The sequence below is a fragment of the Mirounga leonina genome, unplaced genomic scaffold (genome assembly GCF_011800145.1).
Source record: "Mirounga leonina isolate KUSES-001 unplaced genomic scaffold, KU_Mleo_1.0 Mir_114, whole genome shotgun sequence".
NCBI classification, from domain to species: Eukaryota; Metazoa; Chordata; class Mammalia; order Carnivora; family Phocidae; genus Mirounga; species Mirounga leonina.
The window spans coordinates 53,530,729-53,553,005 of record NW_023270265.1 but is presented as its reverse complement, the minus strand read 5'-3'; the positions used below and the strand labels follow the sequence as shown (position 1 = coordinate 53,553,005).

At 47.8% G+C, this 22,277-nt stretch overlaps 1 protein-coding gene across 1 annotated transcript in view; it reads left to right on the top strand.

Annotated features, from left to right (window-relative positions):
• The window catches only part of CFAP46 (cilia and flagella associated protein 46), a 99,540-nt gene that overhangs the window by 766 nt on the left and 76,497 nt on the right, over nt 1-22,277 (top strand). The window contains 10 exon segments of the mRNA XM_034987446.1: nt 113-237; nt 417-548; nt 1,285-1,349; nt 2,613-2,777; nt 3,645-3,768; nt 4,240-4,334; nt 5,145-5,255; nt 9,519-9,618; nt 19,543-19,641; nt 21,331-21,521. Coding sequence (XP_034843337.1) covers nt 113-237; nt 417-548; nt 1,285-1,349; nt 2,613-2,777; nt 3,645-3,768; nt 4,240-4,334; nt 5,145-5,255; nt 9,519-9,618; nt 19,543-19,641; nt 21,331-21,521 — 1,207 coding nt within the window.

Here is a 22,277-nt window from a genome sequence, read left to right as displayed (position 1 = left end):
GGGGGGGGGGGACGCCCGGCCGCCGGCCCCCTCCCACACTGGCCCCCCGGTGCGCAGTGATGCCGTGCGGGCTTTCTCCTGACCACACCTTTCTCCACTGTTGTCCTGGTAGATGACGCGTCCCTGAAGAGGGCTTATGCGCTGATTAAGTCGGCCAACCTGGGCAAATCAGAGTTCGACCCCATGGAGAGCTTCAGCCCCGACCTGTTTGTTTTGTGTGCAGAACATGCGCTGAAGGTACGGGGTCGGGGGTCCTAGGAGGGTCTCTGTTTCTGGGAGCACGAGGTGGAGCCGGAGACCGCGGTAGCACCCGGGGCGGGGGTGCCGACCTCAGGTCTTGGCAGAGCCGCTGCCTGGCGCTGCATCCGCAGGCACCCTTCTGGGGCCGTTCATGGCCGCGGGGTGGTGTCTTGCAGATGGGGCACCCCGAGATGAGTGACGACTGCATCCAGATGTACTTCAAGGTGAAGGGGCCGGTCACCCAGTTCCTGGGCCGAGCGCACCTGTGTAAGGCCCAGCTCTGTGCCCCCAAGTCCACCGAAAACCTGGTGAGAGATGCCCCGGGGAGCAGGCGTCCATCTGAGGGTGAAGCCTTCCAACCCTAACCTTCAGTGGGACCCCCACCAGGTCCCCGTTCCTAAACGAATACCTAATGGTTTGTCCCACTCGAGGTTTTCCCTGAGGCTGCCTTGATTCTCCTCAAAATTTTACATCTTGTGTGGAAAGAGTTACAATCTCACCTGCTTCCAAAATTGTGTCAGGCTAGACAAATCCTAAAGTACTCTTTATGGGGCGCCTGGGTGGCTCAGTCGTTAAGCGTCTGCCTTCGGCTCAGGTCATGATCCCGGGGGCCTGGGATCGAGTCCCACGTCGGGCTCCCTGCTCGGCGGGGAGTCTGCTTCTCCCTCTCCCACTCCCCCTGCTTGTGTTCCCTCTCTCGCTGTGTCTCTCTCTGTCAAATAAATAAATAAATAAAATAAAGTACTCTTTATGGAAAGGTCAGCGAGCAGATTTATCATCAGTTTCCCGCTTGTGCTTTTCCCCGAAGCTCCTGTCTGACCTTTGGCGTCTGCATCCTGGTGCCCTGGTTGTGCCCAGGACAGCTGCCCTTGAGCCCAGCCGGGTGTGCCTGAGGACGCGCGAGGCGCCCAGGCTCCTGCTGCTTATACATGGGCTCCCAGGCCAGTCCTTAGTGTGGCTTAATGTCCACGGAAGTGACCACGAGCAATGATTGATGTTTCAGTGGCAAATTCAATGCAATTGTGCATTTTTATGTTGTTTTAGGAGGAATTTGAAAATTGTGTGACTCAGTATATGAAGGCAATAAACTTTGCAAAAGGAGAACCCAGGTAGGTATATAGAATTGGCCATTTCTAACTGGGATTGTGTAAAAGGTACAGAACCAGGATTTACCAAGTGGTTCTACCTGTTTGGACTGTGGGGGGTTTTGTCCTTGTTGTGTCCTTGTTGTATGCTTGTTTCTAGCGTGTAGAGCTGGGTCCCATACACACACGATTCCCTTGGCCTCCTCCTTTTGTCTGTCCTGTGGTTGCTGTGATATGCAGACGGCTTTTGTCTGTGTTCTCTGTGGACACTTCTCCTTTGGCCGGTCTCCGTGGCCCTCTTAGTGTCTGGGCCTCTCTGAGGGCTCAGCATCAGAGTCCCGCCCTCCCCTGCCCCCCCTTGCCTCTGTTCCCTCTGGCAGATTGCCCAGGCCAAGGCCTCCTGTCTATAGCGATTCAGCTAAAACTCTAGCACAGTTTTCTACTTAATTAATGTTTCCTTCATCAAAAAGAAAGATTATTGAAACTATTAAGTTTGCACACAAAGTGGTATTAATACAACCTATTTAAGGAGGTTCAGGTGTAAATCCTGATTCACTCCTTCGGGCTCCTGATCAGTGCTGTTGTGAGCCTCCTCCCCATGCACCCTGGGTCTTACAAGGCAGAGCTGGCCTCTCAGAGAGGCCTACAGCAAGAAAGGCAAATTGGCCCTGTGGTGCCCTTACTCCAGTTCCTCCAGTGGCTCCTTCCAGCCCTCAGGAAGAAGCCCACCTTCTGAGGGGTGTCCCTGCTCCTCTCCTCACCCCTCCTCCTGCCCCACTTTGCCCTTCATGCACAGGCATGGGGACTTTGTTCCCCAAAGATTCTGCTCTCCCTCTTTTTTACCTGGCAGACCCTTTCCCTGCACTGCTCTCAGGGCTGATCGCTCCTCACATTTCAGGTCTCAGCAGGATGTTACTTCCTCCAGGAAGCCTTCCTTGATTCCCCCTGCACTTGCCTGTTCTTGTCTATCTCTTGGGAACCAAAGGAGACCTCGCTTACTGGTGTATTTTCACAGGGAGCTGATCACTTTTGGAATGACTGAATGGGTGAAGGGATCTCTAGTCTGGACTCAGGAGTCATGTGGCCGGGTCATCATGGCTGGGGTTGAACTGCAGCCTCCAGCCCCTTCTGCGTAGGCAGTGTGGGTGCCCGCAGCTCAGAGCGGCTCAGATGGTGCTGCTGCCATCTACTGGGGACAGAGGACTCGAGGCTCCTGCCTGAGGCCGCTCCGACAGGCTCTGGACGGGCTCGGGACCTAGTCTCAGACTTCCTCTGCTCACGTTGCAGGTATTACTTCCTGGTGTATAACGCATCAGTCCTCTACTGGCAAATGGTGAGGCCATTTCTCAAGCCGGGATATCATCACCATCTGATCTCCAGCTTCTCCCAAATTGTCAACGTGTTAAATCAGACTGAAGAAGAGGACAAGGAGTGGCGGGCAGAGCTGATGCTGTGAGTTGGATGCCCTGCCACAAGTCCCTAAGCAACCACGCTTGGCAGCCTCTGACCTCCTTCCCCTCCCGCTTGCTCCCAGGGGGATGATTATCTTACATGCTTTCTACTCTGTAGTTAGGATTACGGTTTTTGTGTCTTGTCTGATGAGGTCTATAGATAAAATCGCAGTGTCCTGATCATATGGGTGTTACAGCAAGATGAGTGTTTAGACTCAAAACACAGGACGTGTGACCTTGTGTCATAATCCTGGCTCGTGGCTTTAACTTAGTTCAGTGAATTGTTATGCAGTAGACAGTTTAGCAACATAAAACTCAGCCAAAATGGCCCTGTTTAGGGAAGTGTGCTCCTTGTGCATCAGCCTAGGGACAGCCCTGAGAAGCCACAGTGAGAGATGTCAGCATATGATCCTTGTGCCGAGTGGACCGGAAGGCAATCAGCCAGACTTGTGCTATCTCTGGGAAGTACCATGTGCAGGCTAGCGACTGGGTGCATGTCTGCAAGGAGGATCCAGAGGATCCGCCCTGAGGTTGGAATCCAGAATCTAAAGGCTTTCTTTACCTGCTTTATGGCTATTTGGGGAGCTTTTAACAGAAAATAAGTATAAATACAGTCTTTCTTAAAAATGCTATTATAAGTGTTGGAGGTAGTTATGGTGCAAACATTTCCTTTCCCTCCTGCCAGGAGTAGCATAGCTCTCTCAGCCCCTGCTGAGCCACATGCTGCAGGTGTGGAGTAAGGAGCTGCCTGATCCCTGTTTGTTTCTGAAGTTTGTGAAATGTAATAAAATGCAACCTGGTTATTAGACATTTGCAGCAGAAAACGATTTCATCAGGTTTTAATATCCAGTATTTTTATACTATCCAGGGAGCTTCTGGACTGTTATCTACAAGCTGGAAAAAAGGAAGAGGCTGCAAAATTTTGTGTCACTGCAGCGCCATTTATAAAAGCTAGCGTGCCACAGAAATATCGACACATATTTTCTGTTATGGTAAGCTGGCATTTTGAAAAATGTAGGCAGAAGTAATTTTCTTAAATGTCATTTTTGGAGAACCGTGTATAAAAACAACCAAGTCTATCCACCGAGAGGCAAAAGCATACATACATCGTGCACACATTGAGAAAGCAAAATAAAATTTTTTGCCTTCATTGTGATCTCTGAATATTACACTTGTAACAGCACTGAATGACAAAAAGGCTAGCAGAAAATTTGTTAATATAAAGTAATCATAAACCCTACAATATGTATGAGGAATGTCATCATCTGCTAACTTTCACATATAGGAAATCAACTCGGGTTCTATATGAAAACTAAATATAAAATGCCATTAATAAAGAGATACTTGTTCATTACAAATATTAATTTTAAAGGAAGAATAATTGTAAAATAGTAATTAGTATCTGGATCTCTACCTAATTATTTGTTTAAATCAATTAATAATTCTGTCCCATCTTATAACAGGTGAGACATGAATTAGTGGATGAGCTTCAGTTAGAGGAAGAAAAGAAAACCTCCGCTAGCCTGGCTGTCACTTACCACATTAATATGCTAAAAGCGTAAGTGGTTTAGGAGTTTTAGGTGCTGACCCGGGGTCTCTGTGCCATCTAGAGGGGATATGGCTGTGCCAGGGGGTGGGTGAGGGTGGAACAGTAGGGTGAGGCCTCGGCCCAGAGGATGGGACTCTGCCTTGTCTCCCTTTACTTAGAAGTGGCCAGAGGGAGGCTTCCCATGGGTGAGTGTAGCTTCTAAGCCAGTGAGGAAAGTGGTTTAGGAGGAGAGTCACTGGCTGGGTGAGATCTGTCTAATAGGCCCTTCCACATGAGGCTTGACACTTGACCTTGACAAATAGGAGTAGTTAATTTGGGTGAAACCCTGATAGTAGTGGTTCAAAGTGAAGGAAGAATGGAACTGTATGCATATGTCTGCTAAAGTGGCAAGAGGGAATTAGGAGGTGGAGAGCCAGTGTGTGGGAAGAAAGGGCAGCGAGGGGATCCAGTGCATACGAGGAGAAGGCATGAGGAGATCCAGTGTGTGTGTGAGTAGAGGGAAGCTGTCCAGAGGGAGGCAGTTTGCTGCCCAGGGTCCTGAACCGGGGAGGTATGAAGGGCCAAGCCAGCCTACAAGGTTGCCCTCCTATGGGTCTGGTTCTGGCAGAGGGGCTATACAGGGAAAAGGAGCCTGTTCTGGGAGTGAGGAGAGTGAGGAGGTGTGAGAAGTCATCTTGGAGAGTGAAGGAACGAAGGAAGAGGGATTTTTTAGGCCTGTTCAGTGGGAAACACAGGTTCCTAGACTTGGAGTTTGTCTTAGGATAATTTGAACAAATCTGACATGATATTTTGGTTATTTATTGTTTGAATAAATTCTAGAAAATTGGATAAAAATGAGTTACCTGAAGATGTGAACTCAATTCTGAAGAAGGCCTATAAACATTTAAGTTACTATAATCACCAGCGCTTCCCTTCAATCAGAGAAGAAAAGTAAGTGTTCGTGTTTTTTCCACTTTCACATCTACGTAATCGTTGTACCGTATCAAGCATTAGCCATTGTGGAGATTCTACTCCTTTCTGGTCTTGAGGTTTGTACTGTTTGAGGAGCATTTGGGATATGTAGCTTCATATCGTACATTTTAAATCAAATTTAGCTTCTCAGCATAGGTACTTTTCAAGTTACTGAAACAGCTCACAGCTTTCTGAGTAGCAGTCTAACGTCTCAGCAGCTAGAGTCCTCCACCCCCAGCACTCAGTTTTTCAATCCTGTGCCTTCCTCCATCCTCTGGGTGCTGTTTGCATTTAGGAGGCGTCCTGGCTTGGATTCCCGGGAATGGATAGCTGAGCCAGAGGCTGACAGAATGAACTAGAATGTTTATTCTAGTTTATTCCCACAGAAATGATGGGTGTGCTTCCCAATCTAGCAGCTGTTTTGTCACATTCTCACGTGTGCTGACTTAAAAGAATGGACACCACCGCCACCCTGTTAACGTGGTGGCTGAAATGATCTTACTGCTTTGGTTTCCGTCTGTGCGCCTCCGATTACCCATGAGGTGTAATACTCAGCCATATGTGGAGGCCTCTGAACTACCCCTTTTGAGACTTTATCTTTTGAGTTCTCAATGATTTTCTCATCAGCTTCTCTGCACTCCTAACACATGAAACGTTTTGGCCGTTGTCTATAATAATTATTTATGTCTGTTTTCAGTCTGTCACTCATTCGTTAATTTTGGGGTGTTATGGGTGGAACTGTGTTCCCCCAGAAGATCTATTCAAGTCCTGACCCTTGCTGCCTGTGAACATGATCGTATTTGGAAATAGGGTTTTTGCAGATGTCATCAAGTTAAGATGGGGTCATACTGGATTAGGATGGGCACTAATGAGTGACTTTTGTCCTTATAAGAAGAGGGAAATTTGGGATGCAGATGCTCACCATGAAGAAGGCCGGGTGACGATAGAGGCAGAGATTGGAGTGTTGTAGCTGCAAGTCAAGGGGCACCAAGGCTTGCTGACGAACACCAGAAGCCAGCAGAGCAAGGAAGGCTCTTGCGGCAGAGGTCTCAGAGGGAGCGTGGTCCTGCAATACCCTGATTTTAGTCTCCTGGCCTCTGGAACTGTAAGAGATGGAATTTCTGTTGTTTAAGCCAATTAGTTGATGGTAATCCATCACAGCCGCCTTAGAAAACTCATATAGGGGGTGTATTATCCATTGCTGCTTCACAAATTACCACAGAGCTTGCAGCCTACGACGATGCATGTTGATTCTCTCACGGTGTCTGTGGGATGGGAATCCAGGTGCAGCTGCCATCCACGTGTTGGCGGGGCCGTGGTCTCTTCTGAAGCTCGACGAGCGGGTGCTTTATCAGAGCCAGCTAGGGATAATTGGCCAGCGCAAGGGAAGTCAGAATTGCTTGGGATCTGATCAGGCCCAAGGTTGAGGTCTCCTGTTGGTTAGCAGTGAGTTACTCAAAGGGAAGGGATCACACAGGCCATGAACACCAGGGAGCAGGGTCACCAGGCATCCTGAGGCCGCCTGCAGTAGATTGGATGAAAGGGACCACAAGATGGCTCGTGTTCATGTTGTCACTTCCTGTAGGAACTTGTCCACGGCTTTTGAATTTGTACAGATTTAATGCACCAGGGGTGGTGTATATACATATTTTTAAAATGATTTTCATCATTGGGACGCCTAGTGGCGCAGTTGGTTAAGCATCCGACTCTTGGTTTCGGCTCAGGTCATGGTCTCAGGGTCGCGAGATTGAGCCCCACATCAGGCTCCATGCTCAATGCAGGGTCTGTTTGTGATTCTCTCTCCCTCTGCCCCTACCTGTCCCCCAGCCCCATACTCGCTCTCTCTAAAATAAATAAATCTTTAAATGATTTTCATGATTTTTTTTCTTATTTCAAATTTAATATGCAGTAACTGTAGGAAGTTTGAAAATGGATCAATGTATATTTTCAACATTATTATCACCTAGGTTTTTAATCTACTTCTCCCATATGAATTGTGAACATGTTTCTGCATCACAAAATATTCTGCAACTAAGTTCTTAACATGGGTTTTCAGGCCTTCTAGGAGGCCAGTCAGAGCACTTGGGGTTAGGAGAACCCATGCACATGCATAGACATGTGTATGCACGAATGTGCAGTGTCCCCTCCAGCATCCCTTGTTACAGCTGGGCCCTCCCTTGGGGGTCTCACTACTGATATGAGCAGCTCCAGGGGAAGTTTCTAGAAATGGGACTCTGGGGCACTGATGCATGCTGCAAAAGCCACACGGAGCACGCATGTGAAGACCCTTGCCTCTGACCTCTCCGAGGAGAGGGGCATGCTGTTGCTCTCACCCCGTCCTCTGACTGCTGGTGTTTTATCCTACATTTCCTGGCATTTTTTCCCTTTATTAGTTTCCTATACACTTATTTTGCCCATTTTTTATAAGTAGGATATAAACCATTTCATTATTGACTTGCAGATTTTTCTATTTTAAAATTTGAGCACTCCAGCTCTAGTATATTTATCAATTGTCCCAGTTTGTATACCTTTTAGGTTTTTAAAATTAATTTTTGATGTACAGAAATGTTTTATTTAATATAAGAATAATTTGAACTCATATTCATTCCCATCAGTCCTGGGCCTGTCGCGGATTCCTTGCCCAATAGCCCTGTGAGTCAGGCCTGACCTGGGTCTCCCAGAAGTCCAGGCCGTGTGGCCCCAGCTCAGAGCTGGCTGCATACCCTGACCCCCACTTGTGTGCCCCCTAACCCCCACCATGAGCCAGGCTTGGCCTTGTGTCCCCCATCTCTACCTATGTGCCCAGCAAGGCCCTCCCACCCTCCAAGTTTGAAAATGGTTCTATCCCCTGCGGTGTCTCTGTGGCTTTACTTTTGTAAGAACTTCTGCTTTTACTGTGTGTGGCCAGAGGGGTTGAGCCCAGCAGCTCCTGATGTGGACAGTTAGGTTTCCTCGGCTTCGCGTGCGGTCTGCGTTTGCTTGGTGCTGCTCGGGCCTGGAGGAGAGGGTGTGTCCTGCGCTGGCTGGGCCGCCTGTCCCGAGCTGCCTTCTGTGTTTGCTTTCAGGTCCTTCCTGTCTAAAAGCCTCAGGCTCCCAACTCTGAGTGAGGGACCCTGCTGACACCCCTCCACCCGGGCTTCTGTGCCTAGAATTCTGGGTGGGAAAAAATGTTCTGTTAGTTTAAAACTGAAAAAAGGACCAAAACCCAGTGATTTATATCTTTCCGGGTTCTCCCTCCTTACCTGCGCAGTGGGTCCGTGTGGCCGGAGCTCAGGGAGCACCGAGGGGCAGGATGTCAAGCCAGGCCTGCCAGGTCCCTTGGAGCTCCAGGGGCTGAGCAGGGGGAGGAGGTGGGCAGGGATGGCGGGAGTGCAGGTTGGGGAGGGTGGCGACACCGAGTTCGGTTATTACAGCAGACTAGCCATTTGGCGTCCTGGGTAGGACTGTGATGGTTAGCTCGCAAAGGGCAGAAAGGGCACCGGCTTGTCCCAGGGGACATTTGGCATGTCTGGAGACTACCAGTGGCCACCGTGGGGGCTGCTCCTGGCACCTCGTGGCTGGCAGCCAGGGGTGCTCCTCAAGGAACTGGGGTGTGCAGGATGTGTCTCCCGTGCCCAACCAAGAACTGCCTGGTCCAGGATGTCACGGTCAAGGCGGAGGACCCGGGCCTGTCCTATATCAGGCCTGGACTCCTACGGGTTTATGTTAAGTCTCAAGATCAGGTGGTCTAGTCCTCCAGCCTTGTTTTCAAAGTCACTTCGGCCCTCCTGGGTCCTTTGCATTCCCATGTAGATGTTAACATCAGCCTGCTTCTTTCTACAAAGCCCTGGACTGGTGGTATCCTTGGATGCTTGTCCCGTGGTCGGAGGAAGAGGCATTGAGTCAGGAAATTCGTGGCTGTTCCCCGTGTTGCTCCCACTGCTCTGATGATTCAGACGGTGACACCTGAGGCACCGAGAGGCTGTGCGGGGCGTTTTCCTGCCTCTTCCCTGCACTAGTACCCACCTGAGGGCAGAGAAGGAGGAGCAGTTCACCCAGCGGACGGAGCTCTTCATTGCCGCCAAATTCTGCAGGGCCTGGCGGGGGCTGGGCTTGGGGACCATGGCCCTAGGATGTTTGTTTTATTTTTATTTCCCACCTCTGGTTAAACGATGACTGCTTTTTCTCCCCTACAGGTACATGCAGGTAAGTGGTCCCTGACGCCTCCTCTGATCCATTGCTCTTTTGCTTCTTCATTTTCAGGATTCTTTTGCTTTTTGAATTGGCTCGTCTCTCTTTGACCTTGAAATGTGAGGAGATCTCCTCTGGCTGCCTCTCAGACTTGAAGAGTATTAACAGCACAGTAAGTGATGGGTGACTGCGGATGGATGTACGGCATCTGCTCGGCGTCACCTGGACGAAGAAGGCAAAAGGGAGGGGAAGAAATTCCAAACCCTCCCGCAGGAGGGCCTAGCAGTGTGGTTGGCAAAGTGCCTCGTTTTCCACATGTGCATTTCACCCAGCTGAGATGATATGACATGCACATCACGCACTCTCGCTGCCACGGTCCGTGGGGCCCCCAGCGTCACTTCCTGCCTTTTCCATGGGGCACCTGCTGTGTTTAGTCCCAAAGTACCTGTGAGTCTTAGATATCAGCTGCTTCTCCCAAGTTTCCCTCTAAATAAAGCTCTAGCATAGGACCCCTTCCATGGTGCAGGTAATAAGACATACAGTTTAGCAGAAGGGAAATCAGTCACATTTGTGGTTCTGTTGATCTGGAAATTGTTCTAAAAAAGGAAATAAAGCTTCACCTGGACCTTGACAGTCTGGCAGTACTTGGATAGGACTGCCAGATGGGAGAGCTGGGACGGGCGTGCGGGGGTGGGTAGCGCTGAGGCCGGAGAACTCCGCGGCCAGAGAGCACAGGGGATGGAAACAGCGGAGGCAGCTATTTTTGAAGGACTTCAGAGTGCTTTTACGGCCCCATTCCCATCTTCTGTTTCCACACACAGTGGCCCAGCCTTAGCACTGGGGTCTCACCCTGCTCAGACCACCCGCAGAGAGCAACCTCCTGTGAGAGGGCCACGCTCAGCACCAGGAGGACCACACACTCCCAGGGCACTGGTTCTTTTTAAAAGTTAAATGTGTAACTCAAGTGCCGAGGGCCCAGGGTATTGCACCTCTGAGATCACAGCACCCTCTCCTCACTGCCCTTTGCAACATGCTCAGTACTTGTTGTTCTTAAATTGTGTAAATGTTCTGTGCATACTCGAAAAGGATGTCTTCATTTTTTAAGTAAAGGATTCTGTAGGTATCCACTAAAGAGCTCTCAGTGTTAATTGGTTTAGATTTTTACATCCACACTCATTTTTATCTGTTGACTCTCTTGATTTCTATGAGAAATGTGTTAAATCTCTCCCTGCAAATATGAGTATCTCATTTTTACAGCATACATTTGTCATTATTTATGGGTATTGGAACTGTTACATTTTCCTGGTAAGTTGTTAGTTACATTATTACATCTTGACCTTTATGCCTAATGACGATGTTTATGTGTTACTTGGTGATTGTCCATTTTCGCTATGAGAACACAACCTCTTGGAGGACAGGGACCTGCCTGATCCGTTTGCTGTTGTAGCCCCATTTCCCAGCGCAATGCCTGGCACTTCAGAGGTGCTCGGCAGATTTTGCTGAACAGAGAAATGGATGTTAACATCATTACAGTCTCCCTAAAGTGGGCATGTTCAGATGTTCAGGGTTTGTCAGCTCTTTCTTCAGAGGGTCTCCCTGCATTGACGAGCCTCCTGGCTGGGAAGTCCAAGAGCTGGGTCACTCAGGGGATCGGTGTGGAGCAACATCAGCCAAGAGGGAAGAGTCATAATTGAGGAAACCAGAAGTGACTGTGAGGCAGAGTTAGATTTCCAACACTGAACTGCACTGCCTGACGTTTCACTGTCCTCTTAAGAGGAATGGTAAACAAAACAAACCTGTCATTCTGTATGATTGTTGAGGAATAAGTGAACCTTTTCTTAAAAGGAGGGAAGAATATGAAATTGACATAGTGAAAGAAATGAACTTTTTCTGGCCAAGTTGGAGTAAAAGGCCCTCATGCCTGAAACAACTAAAAAAACCAAACAATATATGAAATAATATTTTTCAAGACCCTGAACAACAGCTAATGAAGGAAAGCAAAGCTTGAGAGGTGGGCAACAAATGCGGGTGAGTCTTATCATCACCCAGAGCTTACTGCCTGGAGACTTTGCAGACTTGGCGAGGGAGGGGAACACAGGTGAAGCCCGAGACAGTCTACCTGGATTGAGGAGGAGTTGGCAGTCAGGAGGACAGAGCAGCTCCAGCTCACAGGACTGAGCACCAGAGAGGAGTGAACTGCACAAAATGAGAGTTTTGGAGAGCTCCAGAGGCTCCCCCTTGGAGTCTTCAGCTGAGTTCTGATTCGTGCACGTGTGGAAGGGAACTACACAAGCTGGAGAGGGGGCCACCTAACCAGAGACCGGGGACCAGTCTTCAGAGTTACACAGGGCTGAGAATAGTTCCTGCCACGGAATTTAAAGCAGTTAGATCTAGATCCCGGCTTCCTGGCCACTGGACACACACCCATGTCACACCCAGGATGGCTTCTGTCAGCTAGCCAGTGCCCAGGACCCCAGAACTGCTGTTGCTGCGCAAGCACCCCGATGTAGTCTCCAGCTCCACGACTGCCCCATGGGCATCTGTGCACCAGAAATCCGTGCCACCACTGCTAAGGTGCTTGCAATCCAGACCCAGTGCCAAAAGAGATCCCCATGGCCACGACATCCCCATGGGAGAAAAAGTGATCAGGAGGTCCCCAGCAGCCTTCGCCACCAAGGACCCCAACAGACCTTGAAACTGGAGACCAGCAGCCTTGACTATTGAGGAATCCTGCAGTCTTTGCTGAGGCTGGAGACGATGACGCTGGGCCTTCCCTAGCACGATAGCTGCCAGCCCCATCTTACTAGCCGGCATTCTCACCCCACCCACAGGGGAAGGTCTCTCCCCACCAAAACTGGACTGTGAAGTCTGCAAGAGATGACTACTTCACCAAATGCCCAGACATCAACACAGGCTACAAAAAACACAGAAAATCAGGGAAACATGATACCACCAAAGAAACACAACGATTTTCCCGTAACCTACTCCAAAGAAATGGAGGTATATGAACTGCCAGACAAAGAATTCAAAATAATTGTTTTAAGGAAGCTCAGCAGGCTAAAGGAACACAGATACACAATGAAATCAGGAAAAACGTGGACAAAATGAGAAGTTCAATAGTGATAAAAATCATTTAGAAAAACAGTCAAATAGAGATCCTGGAGCCGAAGAATAAATACAGTGAATGAAGTGAAAAGTATAGTGGAGAGTATCAATAGGAGGCTTGATCAAGCAGAAAAAAGAATTTGTAAACTAAAAGGTCATTTGAAATTTTCCAGAGGAGAAAAAGTGAAAAAGAGCATAGAAAGCCTATGTGAATTATGGGATACTAGCAAGCAAAACAATATGTGCTTTATGGGAGTCCCAGAGGTAAAAGGAGAGGAAGGGGCAAGAAAACTGATTTAAAAAAATAATGGTTGAAAACCCCCCAAATCTGGAGAAGAGGTCATCCAAGTACACGAAGCTCAGAGGTCCCATAAGAGATTCGACCCAGTGAAGACTTCACCAAGGCATATGATAATAAAAGTGTCAAAGTTCTATTATACAAATTATTATTGTTATAAAAGAGAGAATTTTGAAATCAGCAGGAGAACCAAAATGATCTGATACAAGGGAATCTCCATAAGGCTCTCAATGGATTTATCAGCAGAAACCTTGCAGGCCAGGAAGGGATTGGATGATATATTCAAAGTGCTGAAAGGAAAAACTGCCAGACAAGAATATTTTATCCAGCAAAGCTGTCCTTCAGAAATGAAGGAGAGAGAAAGACAGTCCCAGACAAACAAAAGCTGAGGGGGTTGATCAACACTAGACCTGCCCTCAAAGAAACGCTAAAGAGAGTTCTTCAAGGTGAAGTGAAAGGACATTAATTAGTAACAGGAAAATATACAAAAGTATAAATCTGACTGGTAAAGGTAAGTATATAGTCACATCAGAATACTCTTATACTGTAATGGTGGTGTATAAATCACTTCACCTGGTATAAAGTCTAAAAGACAAAATTACTAAGAATAACTTGCTACAATAATTTGTTAATGGATACAGAACATTAAAAGACATAAATTGTGACATGAAAAATATAAAATGTAGTGGGGAGTGGTAAAAAGGTAGAGTTTTTGTATGTGATTGGAGTGAAGTTGTTTCAACTTAAAATAGATTGTCATGACTATAGATGTTTTCTGTAAGCTTCATGGTAACCACAAAGCACAATGCACAAAAGATTAAAAGAAAAGAGTCAAAGCATACCACACTGGAGAATCATCAAATCACAAAAGGAGAAGGCAACAGAAAGGAACAAAGAAACTATAAAACAGCCAGAAAAGAAGATGATAATAATAAGTTCTTACCTATTAACAATTACTTTAAATATGAAGGAGTAAATTCGCCTATTAAAAGACATAGAGTACTGAATGAATTAAAATTTTTTTAGAAAGACCAAACTATATGCTGCCCACAAGAGACTTACTTCAGCATTAAGGACACACATAGGCTGAAAGTGAGGGGATGGGAAAAGATATTCCATGCAGATGGTAACCAAAAGAGCAGGAGTAGCTATACTTACTTATCCAAAAGTAAAAAAAAAAAAAAAAAAAAAAGTAATGAGACAAAGAAGATCATTATATAATGATAAACAATTGATTAATCAAGAGAATGTAACAGTTGTGCATACATATATACCCAGCATTAGAGCACCTAAGGGCGTGAAGTGAGTATTAACAGATCTGAAAGCAGAAATATACAGCAACACAATAATAGTAGGGATCTGCAAGACTTCACTTTCAACGTGGATATATCATCCAAACAGATAATCATTAGGGATATATTGGGCTTGAGCTACACTTTAGACCAAATGGGCTTAATAGACATATATAGAGGAGAGAAGGCTCAAATCAAATCAGAAATGAAAGAGGAGACATTACCACTGATACCACAGAGATACGAAGGATTGTAAGAGAACACTATGAAAATTATACCCCAACAAGATGGATAACCTATAAGGAATGGATAAATTCCTAGAAACATACAATCTACCAAGACTGAATCATGAAGAAATAGGAAATCTGAATAGACTGATAACTAGTAAGTAGTTTGAAATAGTAATAAAAAATCTCCCAACAAAGAAATGCCCAGGACCAGATGACTTCACTAGTGAATTATACCAAACATTTAAAGAAGAATTGATGCCAATCCTTTAAAAACTCTTCAAAAAAAAAAAAAAAAAAAAAAAACTGAAGAGAAAGGAACACTCCCCAACTCATTTTTAAGGCCACAATCTCTCTGATAGCAAAGCCAGACAAAGACAGCACAAGAAAAGAAAACCACAGGCCAATATCCCTGATGAACATGGATGCAAAAGTCATCAACAAAATACCAGCAAACTAGATTCAACAGCACATTGTAGAGATCATATGCCAAGATCAGGTATGATTTATCCTGAGGATGCAGGAATGGTTTAACGCAGACAAATCAAATAAATGTGATGCAACACATTAACAGAAAGAAGGATAAAAGCCATATGATCATCTCAACACATGCAAGAAAAGCATTTGTCAAAATTCAACATCCTTTCATGATAAAACTCTCAACAAATTTGGTATAGAAAGAATGTTATCGCAACATAACAAAGGTCATCTATGACCAGCCCACAGCTCACATCATACTCCATGGTGAAAAGCTAAAGGGAAAATTCCACCAAAAACTGTTAGAACTAATGAGCAAATTCAGTAAAGTGCAAAATTCACAATCAGCAGAAATCAGTTTTTGTACACTAACAATGAACTATCTGAAAGAGGAATTAAGAAAACAATCCCATTTATAATAGTATCAAAACCATAAAATACTTAGGAATAAATTTAGCCAAGGAAGTGAAAGGCCTATACACTGAAAACTATAAGACACTGATAAAAGGAATTGAGGAAGACACAAATAAATGGAAAGATATTCAATTTTTATGGATTGAAAGAATTAAAATTGTTAAAATGTCTATACTACCCAAAACCATGTACAAATTCAATGCAATCTCTATCAAAATTCCAATGGCCTTTCTCACAAAAATTTTTTAAAAATCTTAAAATTTGTATGGAACCACTGAAGAGCGAAAGCACTCTTGGGAAAGAGGAACAAAGCTGGGGGCATCACACTTCTTGGTTTGCACCTATGTTAAAAAGCTGTAGTGATCAGAGCAGTGTGGTCCTGGCTTAAAAATAGTTGCATAGAACAACGGAGTAGAACTGAGAGCCCAGAAATCAACCCACACACATTAATGTCTTTGACAAGCGCACTGATAACACACGATGGGGAAACGGGGCGTCCACATGCAGAGGAATGAAATTGGACCCCTATATTACACCACTCACAAAAATTGAAATGGTTTAAAGGCCTTTAGGACCTGAAGCCATAAAACTCCTCCTATACGAAGACATAGGGAAAAAGCTTCTTGACATTGGTCTTGGCTATTTTTTGAATATTACAACAAAAGCAAAAGTAGACAAGTGGGACTACATCAAACTAAAAGCTTCTGCACAGCAAAGGAAACAGTCCACACAGTGAAAGGCACCCTATGACAGGAGAAAAATATTTGCAAACCATGTATCTGATAAGGGATTGATATCTAAAATATGTAAGGAACTCATACAATTCAGTAGCAAAAACCCCCAAATAATCTAATGAATAAAATGAGCTGAAGACCCGAGTACACGTTTTTTCAAAGAAGATACTCAGATGGCCATCCGGTACACTCATCATCAGGGAGATACCAATCAAAACCACGGTATCGCCTTACACCTGCTAGAATGGCTGTTATCAAAAATACAAGAGGTAACAAGTATTGGCTTCTGCCCCACTTCAGATGCCCAGGGATGTGGAGAAAAGGAAACCCTTGTACACTTCAGGTGGGAATGTCAATTGGTACAGCCATTATTGAAAACAGTGGGGAAGTTCCTTGAAAAATTAAAAATAGACTACAGTATGATCCAGCAGTCCTACTCCTGGGAATATATCCAGAGGAAGTGAAATCAGTATCTCAAAGAGATGTCTACCCCGCCGTGTTCACTGAAGCATTAATCACAATAGCTGAGATACGGAAACAACCTGTCAGTGGATGAGTGGATAAAGAAAATGTGTGTGTATAAATACACACACAGACATATGCACACACAGTCTGTAGGTAATGTAGTTATATATATGTAACATATAATATGGACTGTGCACATATACGTATTGTGTGTACACACAGAGGAAATCCTGCCATTTGTGGCAACATGGACTAGTCTAGAGGTATTATGCTGAGAGAAAGTAGCCAGACAGAGAAACAGAGTAAAATGGTGCTTGCTAAGGCCTAGGGGGTGCAGGAAGGGGGGAGATGTTGGTCAAAGGGGACTGACTTTTAGTTATAAGATGAATAAGTTTTAAGGTTCTAATGTACAGCTTGGTGACTGGAGTTAATAATACTGTGTTGTAGGGGCGCCTGGGTGGCTCAGTCGTTGAGCGTCTGCCTTCGGCTCAGGTCATGATCCCAGGGTCCTGGGGTCGAGCCCCACATCGGGCTCCCTGCTCCGCGGGAAGCCTGCTTCTCCCTCTCCCTCTGTGCTTTCTCTCTTTCTCTCTCAAATAAATTTTTAAAAAAATCTTTAAAATTAAAAAAAACAGAGGTAAAATATTTATTAAAATATACAAAATCTGAAAGAGTCTGACCCAGATTACAAGAAACTTTAGAGGCAGCTCTTCAGGTGGAAGAAAGTGGCGCCAGATGGAAGTCCAGACCTGCAGAAAATAGAGAGCAGCCCCCAGAAAGGGCAAGAACATGAACAAATGCGAAAGACTTTTAAAAATAGTTGAATCTCTTCAAAAGGTCATTGGCTGTTTAGAGTGAAGATACGGTGTGAATCACAGGATTCTGTCCGGGTTGGATGGCGGCTCTGGCGCGCTCCCACGCAGAGTCCTCGCAGGAGAGCTTCAGAGATAGACACACTGATCATGAAACTTGCATGGAGATGCAAAGGAGCCAAGCTAACGCAGAGACACTCTGGAAATGCACATGTGTCAGAAGGTGGACGCTACCTCGCTGGCGGACGTGTGGCAGATGCGCAGTCGTTGGGCCAGTGTGGCGCTGGCCCGAGGAAGTGACGTAGATGGAATGAGTCCAGGCTTAGACCCGCAAACATACGGCCAGCTGACTTTCGACAGAGGTGTAATGGCAACTGGTGGATAAAAAAAGGCATCTTTTTAAACAAATGGTTCTGGAGCAGGTGAATAGCCACATGTTAAAAAACAAAAACAAGAACAAACAAAACAAAAACATTGGCCCCCTACTTCACACCATATACAGAAATTAGCTCAAAATGCACTGTAGACCTAAATGTGAGAGTCAAAACTATACAACTTCTAGAGAAAAAAAATCAAATCTTTGTGACTTTGAGTTATGCAAAGAATTCTTAGATTTGATGTCAAGAGCATAATTCATACAAGAAATTGATACATTTTGTTAAAATGAAGAACCTTTGCTCTTTGCTACTGTTCAGAAAATGTGAAAATACAAACCAGATCCTGACTGAAAATGTCTGCAAATCACATATCTGATAAAGGACTTCATAGCCAGGATATGCAGAGAACTCTCAATATCAAGAAAACAACCCCCCAAAAAAGGGAAAGCTCTGGATAGACACTTCCCCCGGTGAAGATGTGTGGATAGAGAGAAGAAAAGGTGTGGAACGTCATTACTTGTGATGTTGACTGCTCTGGGAAGAGCTGGTTTTCCAAGTCCTGAGTGTTTCTGCTTTGCTTTCGCACAGAACAGTGCACTTCCGGCACTTCCAACACCAAATGTGTGTGGGTTTTCCCCACAGCAAGCAAGTCTCTGAGACACCAGCTGGGTGTCCTATAATTTTAGACAATTCTGATGCTCTTATTGGAGACAGCATCAGATCCCACAGGTGAAGGACTCAGTCCCACAAAACTGCTCCCCCACTTTGGTGCCAGTGGTGAGTAGAAGGTCCCCAAGGTTACCCACAACTTCTGTCCTTTTTGCCTACAAATGAAGGGTTCCCACAACCCCCTCCTTGGGTTTGATTAATTTTCCAGAGTGGCTCACAGAACTCAGGGAAACAGGTTTACCAATTTATTATATAATAAAGGATGCAGATGAACGGCCAGATGAAGACATATAGAGGGCAAGGTCTCGGAGGGTCCCAAGCGTGGGGAAGAGCCTCTGTCCCTGTGGAGTTGGGGTGGGTCACCCTTCCAGTATGTGGACATGTTTACCAACCTGGAGGCTCTCCGAACCCTGTACTATTGGGATTTTATGGGGGCTTCCTCACGTAGGCATGATCCAATTATTGATGCATTTCTGGAGGATAGCGGCAGGGCTGAGAGTCCCAAGCTTGTAATCATGGCTTGGTCTTTGTGTGACCAGCTCCCACCCAGGAGCCCATGGGAATCACATCTTTAGAAGGAAAGATGCTCCTGGTGCTCTGTCACTTAGAGCATTACAAGGGTTTCAGGAGCTGAGCTGGGAACTGAGGCGGAGACCAGTGACCATTCTGTACTAACTCACAGTGACGCACCTCCTAGACCGGCTACAGTTCAGGACTGACCACACTCAGTAATGTGGGAGAGGACATGGGGAAGGTCTCACCACAGTCACAGCGGGCGGGAGCGCAGAAAGCTTTGCAGTTTGGTAGAAGCGCAGTGTGCCCCGCGAAGACAAGTCCCGGGTTCCTGCTGCCCACACCTCTGCCTCCACCAAGCAGGGTGCTCTCATCCTAACCCTGTCAGGGATTAAGTAAAAGAAAACACGTTTGCCATCTGAAGTTGGTGTAATCAAGTAAAAATTCAATGTCCAGTGAAATTAACTATCCTTTTCCCCCCACAATTAAAAAGGTATCAAAAAAACTTTGTTTGCTTTCTCACTTAAATCTTTGCATTTTGGGGGAACATTTTAAGTTTTTGTTATATGTCTTTGTATTCTCTTATGTTTTCTTGTTGAATTTCTACCTAGTAAGTTAGATGTATTTTAAAATGGTCTTTGAAGTTAATGAATGTGTGTGATTGCTTTCATTAAAAATCTCCCATGTATACAAAAACTGTGTGTGTCCTGCAGGATCCTGGGAAGCTGATTGAAATCGAATGCCTGGAGTACGAATTAGAAGCTTTAAGACTCGAAAGTAAAATTAAAATCTATGTCCGAGCAGCTGTTGAGGTAAACCCCTGAGCAGACTCAGCATCACTGAGCGGTTTTGCACACTTCCTAGAAGCTGCTGGCTCCCAGGTGACGGGGACACTAGGCCAGCCTCCTGTGCCTCGGGTTCCCACCCGTGAACTCGGCCTCTCTGGCAGGAGCCCCACCAGGACTGGCTGCCATTCTCCACAGCAGTGAGCACAGTCCCCCACGGCTCCCAGGGCCATCTGGCCTGCCGGGCGTGTGGGGCTCATGCAGCCTGCTGCTGGGCTGGGGATCGGAGGTGGGCAGAAGAGGGTCATCAGAGGTTGTTGGGGATACAGGGATCCCAGGATGTGTGGGGGAGAGGTGGGGAGCCCAGGGGCACGTGGGGTGGGGCAGGCGGGGACCCCAGGGGTGCGTGGGGCGGGGGAGGCGGGGACCCCAGGGGCGCGTGGGGCGGGGGAGGCGGGGAGTCCAGGGAGGGCAAGTCCAGAGGACCCCGCTGGGAGGGGGGTACTGTGCTCACCAGAGCTGCTCTTCCTCGGCTGCTCCACTTGGAGATGGTGGCCTTGTTTGCCACGTTCGTTCTGCCGTTGGAGAGGAGGCAGCTTCTTTCCGATGAGCTGGCGCGGCAGCAGCTGTCTAAACATGGTGGCAAAGAATTACAGGCGACGGGAGCTTGGCTGCTCTCTCCCATCGGCTTATTTAGCGCAGTAGGATTTGGACCGGCAGCCCTGCCAGGAAATGAATCCAGAGATTATTTTAGACTACTCTTTAATGAGAATCTTTGCAGCTTAAAAGGAAAAGAATCTACTGGAACAGAGTAGTGGTGGCTAGCGTTGATGTGGAGCTGAGGCGGGCGCTCATGGATCAGCTCATGGCGCCTCCAGAGAGCCTTCCGGCCAGAGGCCAGCAGCAGGCACAGGGCTCCGTCCTCCGCACTGCAGCAGGCTCCGCATGGTGCCTTCCTTGCTGCCTGGTGGATGTTCATGTTCCTGCTGGACTTGCTCATGTGGCTCTTGTAGCCTTGACCTTGTCCGGCACCTGGCAGGAGCCTGACCAGGGCTGTGTAGGACGTGGCTGCCAGAACACACCGGCCCCAGGTTTGATCACGGGCTGCAGCGGAGCACGCGGCCTGAGGGGCTGCGACGGGCGGCTGTGTGGAGCTCAGTCCCTCGGCTTCTGCCTGCTGGTACTGGTCGGGAGGCTTCAGGTGCCAGTTCAGGAGGCAGTGTGAGGGGAGGCCCTGAGGGTGCTGGCAGCCAGAGGCCGTGGGACGTGGCCGAGTTAGGATCGCCGGGCAGCCCCGGGGGGCTCTGTGGAAGCGTGGGGCTGGAGGCCGCTTCCACACATCCTCGAATGTGGGACCAGAGCCTGGCTGGTGGGGGCACACTTGTAACACAGAACAGAGAAGATGGTCTTCGGGTTGCAAGCATAACTGGCTGTAGGCCACGGTGAATATACAAGCCCGAGAAATACGCACGCTTGGATGGAATCAGCTCATGGGAGAGAGACATCTGTGGGTGTGCAGAGCCCATTCTAGGCCTTTTAAGGAAGTATCTTACAGACAACCAGTCCCTTCTAGAGAAGGTGACATGGGCCATTGCCACAGACAGACTCAGACTTCGGGCCCCGGCCCCACCGGCTGCCTCCCGACCCTCCAGCTCCCCAGGTGGTGTGCGGGACTCGCCTTCAGTCTTCACAGACTGGCCCGTATGTTTTGTGCAGACCCAGCTGAACCTGGTGCGGAGACTTGACGTGGCACTCCAGCGGGCCGTGCGGCTGGGCGAGCCCGGGCCCATCCACGTGGTGTGTGCCACCCAGTGGAACACGAGTCTCCCTCTGCTGCAGCACCACCTGCGGCAGCAGCTGCGGAAGCCACTGGCCAACGTCGCAGACACCCTGGAGAAGGTGGACAGGTAGCTGGTGCCTCCTGGTCCTGGGCTCAGAGGGGGATGCTCCTGTGGGAGAGGGCTGGGCAGACCCTTCGACACCAGCACAAAGATGAGACCCAGCTCATTTCCCCAAAAAGCGGTGCTGGCAGGAAAATCTGCCTGCGTCAGAAAGGGCTTGCCCGGCTGCCGCAGTGACGAGGCCACAAGTGGGCCCCAGGCGGGGCTGGGGGGCCCTCCGCACCGACTGACGTGAAGTTAGGGCCAGCCCGAGTCCCAGCAGCGAGGCTCCACGAGCCTGCAGGCACACACCGACAGCAAGATTCAGTTCAGGTCCGACGTCCTCCCAAGGCCAGCACCAGAACCCAGTTGTCCCTGCCCCACAAGCTCTGGTGGAAGAGCCTGCCACGGCCACAGTGTGGTGGCCACCGGCCGCGAAGCCAGGCCCATCACCTGGTGTCTGGAACACAGATGGGTCAGTGCTGAGGTGTGGAAAGCCATGCCTTCTGTCCGCATTGGGCTGCACACGTTCATCACACACGTGCTGAGCACCTACCCTGGGCCAGGCACCTGCACCCACACCTGCACCCGCACCCACACCTGCACCTCCATGTATACCTACACCTGCACCTGCACCCACACCTGCACCTCCGTGTATACCTTCACCTGCACCCACACCTGCACCTGCACCTGCACCCACACCTGCACCTCCGTGTATACCTGCACCTGCACCCACACCTGCACCTGCACCTGCACCCACACCTGCACCTCCGTGTATACCTG